Genomic DNA, 6,000 nt, shown 5'->3' with positions numbered 1-6,000 from the left:
AAAATAGAAACAAAAAAATGCAGATGTGAAACTCAAAATAATAGAATCAAAGCAGGAAAAAAAAAGACAAATTAGTTAGAGGCACCTTACATCCAACTACACTGCCTGTACAAATCCAAGTTGTCTGGAGTTCTCCAATATTACCTTGATTACCTTGTTGAAGTGATAAAAGTTACACAGGAAAAAGGGTAAACTCCATTTGTATATAACAAGTGAAAAATCATAACTGTCAAAGTCAGTGAAAGTCACTGATAGGAGTTATTGAACTCTTCTTAAGGACTTAAATATAGAATATTATCATAAAATAATGAGCTTACATGGTAGCTCATAGTCTACTATATTTCATCTCTATATTGTACATTTATCCAGCTTGAGTTTTAGGGAAATGAAGATTTTTCTCCATTCTATTGTAAACCCAATATGACCAATGTCCAAAGCTCTAGTTAAGATATCTATTGGATGGAGTACTCTGAAACAAGTTTTGCAAATGCAGAAAATTTGTTGCTGAGTAGTTTGGATGGAGTGTCATACTCAACAATTTGTCCTGATTCAAAACAAATACAAAGTAAGTAAAAAATGAAATGTGTCCAAAAAAATAGTAACTGTAACAAAACACTAGAAAATAAACAACTAAAAAATGTTATACCATCCTTTAATAGGAGAACCATATCACTCTCAATAACAGATGGAATCTGATGTGCTATAGTAATGATTGTGCAGGTAGAAAATTGGTGGCGAATTATTTGCTGAATAAACTCATCAGTTGCAGTGTCAACTGAGGCAATTTCCTCGGCAAGGACCAGTATCTGACTTTGTTTTAGTAGCGCCCGTCCCAAACAAACAAGCTAGCATTGACCCACACTCTAGTTTCCTCCATTCTCAGACACTGTACAAGACAGACAAGCTGGCATTGACCCACACTCTAGTTTCCTCCATTCTCAGACACTGTACAAGAAAGACAAGCTGGCATTGACCCACACTCCAGTTTCCTCCATTCTCAGACACTGTACAAGAGATCATTCTATTAAATTCAATTCTCAATTTTCATTCTAAAAAAAAGGGGTCCTAGAGACCAGGTAGGTCTCAAGGACACCAAAAAGTAAACAAAACATGAGCACTAAGATGGAAAGCAAATAGCAGAAATAGGTACTGTAAAAGGTTTTATTTTTCTCCTTCAGGACTTCCATTGAATGTGATAGAGACACACAGACCTGAGGAATCAAGTTTCTTTTCTTTTGCTCGTACAATCTCACCAAGTTGGCACTTGTCCAAAGCCTGAAAGGACAAGAAAAATTAAAGTAGATTCATAAACTTATAGCAAGATCCACAGGGAAATATCTATATTCTTCAAGGCAAGAATAATTGGCGCTAAAATTGATGCTAATGCTTATAGAATATGAAGCAGAACTAACCTCCCAAATCTCATCATCCAAGCAATCTTCGAGAGGATCCAAATTATTTCTTATAGTGCCTTCAAACATTGTTGGTTCTTGGGGAATAATGCTTAATTTGGATCTTAGGTCATGGAGGCCTATGGATGAGATGTCGACTCCATCAATGACAATTCTGCCCGTTGTTGGTTCCACAATGCGAAAAATGGATTGAATAAGAGTAGATTTGCCACTTCCTGTCCACCCCACAACTCCCACCTTCGTGCCTCCAGGGAAAGTGCATGTAAGGCCTTTCAAGACAAGCGGAAGATGTGGTCCATAACGCACCTGATTGTATGGATCAAATTTATAGATGAACTGACATGCAAATTACTAGCATTGAATGCGTGAAAAAGAGTCTATTTGTATTGAATTCTGACCTGCAAATCAGTTAGATCTATCGTTCCTCTAGATGGCCAGTTGGAGTTTGGTCTACAATTCTCTATAATCACTGGTGACTCACTAGGAATTCGTGAATACTGCATTATTCTCTCCGCTGACAACATGTTGGTCTTCACATAACAAAGGCACCATATTATCCAGGCTTGTACCATGTTCAAACTTAGACTATATGTTACTGCCAACCCTGCAGTACCTGTTAAGGTGCCATTTCGTTTACTCTCATATTTCATTATAAAGAATATGTCTAGTCTGCTGGGATCAGTTTAGGAAAAATAATTGTAAGCCAAGATAGTGCTTCTGTACCTACTTGGGCTAATAACACCAAAAATAATGCAAACACAAGATTTGACAGAAAATCCATCCGAATGCCAAGCCACTCATTGGCTCCAACATTGTGGAGACTAGGTCTCATATATATATATATATATATATATATATATATATATATATATATATATATATATATATATATCATATCAATCAACTCGAGATTTCGTTCCATGAATCGAAATTCCTGGTCAAAACTTCTAATGGTGGCTGCTCCAAAGATTGATTCTCCAAAATGTTGTACGATTGGAGCTCTACAAACTGATGCCAGCCAAGCCAGTTCCCTAGTTGATGTTATGTAGTATTGCTGCATGCAAGGAAGGTCAGAGGAGTTACAAGAATTCTCTTATTACTATAAAAACCCAAAAGCATGGAAACAAAGAAATACAGATAAACTGTTGTCATGATAGAATCCTGATGCAACTTAATCTATTTGATAACATCCTTTTCAATCATATTATGGGATCTACCTACAGCAAACCTTGAAGTAGAAATCAAACTCTCTTATCGCCAATTTATGTTCCTCTAAGAAAATTAAAATTTGCAAGTTCGTATTTATTATTATTGAGAAATACAGAGAATACTTGATACCATATACAACTTGCACCCACTGGTATAAACACAATGAAGACCTGCCAAGCAATATGAGACATGACTGCAATGATTCCCAAAAGTTGTATAAATGCAAAAGCCAATTCTCCTAGTTGAGAAGGAATCAATGTCCACTGCACTCTGATAAGTTGATGCCTGCCAAGAAACAGAGAGCTTGTTACTGACCCACTAGAATCAAATGATTTCCTCCTCTCTCAGGAAAGGTATTAGCCTATTAAAACAATAAATGTCAACTGACCTGATTCAGTATTCGCCCAGATGGAGTTGCATCAAAGAAGGACATTGGTGCACAAAATATGGACCTGTGCAGAGTGCTAAAAAGCTGATTAGCAGTTTTAAGTCCAACCAATGAAAGAAGCATAGACCTCACAAGAACGCACAGGGAGCTGCTTAATGTCAAAGCAACATAAACCAGAATGAAAAGGGACTTTCTCATAGGGGAACTCTCATTTTCTTTTGTAGAGGCTTCTGATTTCATCCAGAGGTTACTACATATTTGAAGTAGCTGACTTATTATTTGGGCCAGTAGTATTAGAGGTATCAAAGTACCATTGTATGCAGCAGTAATGTAAGACCAGTGTACCGACATGCTTACCCTGCCTCTCTCTCTTTCTTATTCTTGTACAAGCTGTGAATTTTTATTCTCTTTATTCAATCTTTCTTTGTGGTTTTCTGGTTCAACCTCTTCCTCTACATCTATTGAGTTTTGAACACCGCACTGATCCAGTGTGTCACTGGCAGTAACATTTTTCACTGCAGCTGTATTGCCAGGACATGAGCTTTCAACAAATCTCTCTGATGTGTACACTTCAGATTTCTCCATAGTAGAAATAGCTTTCAAAGCTTTCTGATGTGCACCAACTAATTCCACAAAATTTGTGCCTGATTGTAAGATGTCATCATATCTGCCAACCTAAGTAATTTCACCATCTCGCATTACCTGTGAAGAATATCATTTACATCAACAAAATATGGATCACTTATCTCCTCCTCTCAATAAATGATCAATAAGCCCACTGTCCCTTTACCAATTACATTGAAAGTTTTAATATCACTAGAGCAGGATGAAAGAAATTCAAACCTACCAGAATGATGTCAGCAGAGGGTAAAAACTCCACTTGATGAGTTACATAGACTAGAGTCTTTGAACCCAGAATACCAAGTATGCATTCCTATAACAAGCAAGTCCGATTTCTTAGATGTTTATGGACATGAATTTGCAGCGGCACAACCAGCAATGTATATTATCCAGACTGAACAATGAATTGCAGAGTGCTACTGTAGAGCTTCATCATTCCATCAAAACATTAAAACTAATTAATTCAGCAAACCTACAGTATGTAAAGGATAAGAGAAACATACTTGGAAAATATGTTTTCTGGTATGTGCATCCACAACACTAAAAGGGTCATCAAAAATATAAATGTCTACATGTTGATATAAAGCACAGGCAATCTGTATTCTCTGTTTTTGTCCACCACTCAAATTTAACCCTCTTTCTCCAATGTATGTCTCGTCCCCATAAGGAAAAAGCTCAAGCTCTTTTTTCAATGCACAAGCATCAAGTACACTATTGTATCTAATAGTATTCATCTGCTTTCCAAAGAGAATATCGTCTTTAATTTTCCCAATTTGTATCCAAGGAGACTGAGGGACATCTAAACCTCTTATAGTTGGACTAGAGGAATTGGGATTCCAAAAAAATATCCCTCCTTGGATTTGAATCGCGAAGTCTGTTGACTCCTTTGATACCTTTTCTACCCCATCGTGTTGCAGCTTTCCTCCTGCAGAAACGCCACAATGCGATCTATTGACACTTTAGTTTGAGCAATCTAATGGATTAAGCCAGGAAGCATGCCCATAGCTCCCTGAAGTGTCCCATAGGTTGCGAGTGCAGAAAGAATTCTCCCTGCTGTCAAAGGCACTCCTATAAGAATACATGTACCAAAAGTTGCAACAATGATAAATATTGGTCCAACAGAGGAAACAGATGTTGTGAGACCCACACTCTAGTTTCCTCCATTCTCAGACACTGTACAAGACAGACAAGCTGGCATTGACCCACACTCTAGTTTCCTCCATTCTCAGACACTATACAAGACAGACAAGCTGGCATTGATCCACACTCCAGTTTCCTCCATTCTCAGACACTGTACAAGAGATCATTCCATTAAATTCGATTCTCAATTTTCATTCTAAAAAAAAGGGGTCCTAGAGACCAGGTAGGTCTCAAGGACACCAAAAAATAAACAAAACATGAGCACTAAGATGGAAAGCAAATAGCAGAAATAGCTACTGTAAAAGGTTTTATTTTTCTCCTTCAGGACTTCCATTGAATGTGATAAAGACACACAGACCTGAGGAATCAAGTTTCTTTTCTTTTGCTCGTACAATCTCACCAGGTTGGCACTTGTCCAAAGCCTGAAAGGACAAGCAAAATTGAAGTAGATTCATAAACAATAAACTTATAGCAATATCCACAGAGAAATATCTATATTCTTCAAGGCAAGAATAATTGGCGCTAAAATTGATGCTGATGCTTATAGAATATGAAGCAGAACTAACCTCCCAAATCTCATCATCCAAGTAATCTTCGAGAGGATCCAAATTATTTCTTATAGTGCCTTCAAACATTGTTCGTTCTTGGGGAATAATGCTTAATTTGGATCTTAGGTCATGGAGGCCTATGGATAAGATGTCGACTCCATCAATGACAATTCTGCCCATTGTTGGTTCCACAATGCGAAAAATGGATTGAATAAGAGTAGATTTGCCACTTCCTGTCCGCCCCACAACTCCCACCTTCGTGTCTCCAGGGAAAGTGCATGTAAGGCCTTTCAAGACAAGCGGAAGATGTGGTCCATAATGCACCTGATTGTATGGATCAAATTTATAGATGAACTGACATGCAAATTACTAGCATTGAATGCGTGAAAAAGAGTCTATTTGTATTGAGTTCTGACCTGCAAATTAGTTAGATCTATCGTTCCTCTAGATGGCCAGTTGGAGTTTGGTCTACAATTCTCTATAATCACTGGTGACTCACTGGGAATTCGTGAATACTGCATTATTCTCTCCGCTGACAACATGTTGGTCTTCACATAACAAAGGCACCATATTATCCATGCTTGTACCATGTTCAGACTTAGACTATATGTTACTGCCAACCCTGCAGTGCCTGTTAAGGTGCGATTTCGTTTACTCTCATATTTCATTATAAAGAATATGT

General features: G+C 37.6%; 1 protein-coding gene across 1 annotated transcript in view; it reads right to left on the bottom strand.

The window, feature by feature from the left end:
• Window positions 1–353: 353 nt before the first annotated feature.
• Window positions 354–6,000, bottom strand: part of LOC149205181 (uncharacterized) — a 40,763-nt gene continuing 35,116 nt past the window's right edge. The window contains 16 exon segments of the mRNA XM_089397336.1: window positions 354–544; window positions 647–886; window positions 1,212–1,275; window positions 1,413–1,718; window positions 1,811–2,084; window positions 2,318–2,466; window positions 2,744–2,876; window positions 2,878–2,906; window positions 3,010–3,711; window positions 3,857–3,943; window positions 4,134–4,549; window positions 4,552–4,780; window positions 4,869–4,921; window positions 5,129–5,192; window positions 5,337–5,642; window positions 5,735–5,949. Coding sequence (XP_089253462.1) covers window positions 453–544; window positions 647–886; window positions 1,212–1,275; window positions 1,413–1,718; window positions 1,811–2,084; window positions 2,318–2,466; window positions 2,744–2,876; window positions 2,878–2,906; window positions 3,010–3,711; window positions 3,857–3,943; window positions 4,134–4,549; window positions 4,552–4,780; window positions 4,869–4,921; window positions 5,129–5,192; window positions 5,337–5,642; window positions 5,735–5,949 — 3,359 coding nt within the window. The 3' untranslated portion in view covers window positions 354–452.

The sequence above is a fragment of the Pinus tabuliformis genome, chromosome 1_2 (genome assembly GCF_031772625.1).
Source record: "Pinus tabuliformis cultivar Carrire ecotype Pingquan chromosome 1_2, CPIR1, whole genome shotgun sequence".
NCBI classification, from domain to species: Eukaryota; Viridiplantae; Streptophyta; class Pinopsida; order Pinales; family Pinaceae; genus Pinus; species Pinus tabuliformis.
This window is presented reverse-complemented; position numbering and strand designations above follow the sequence as displayed.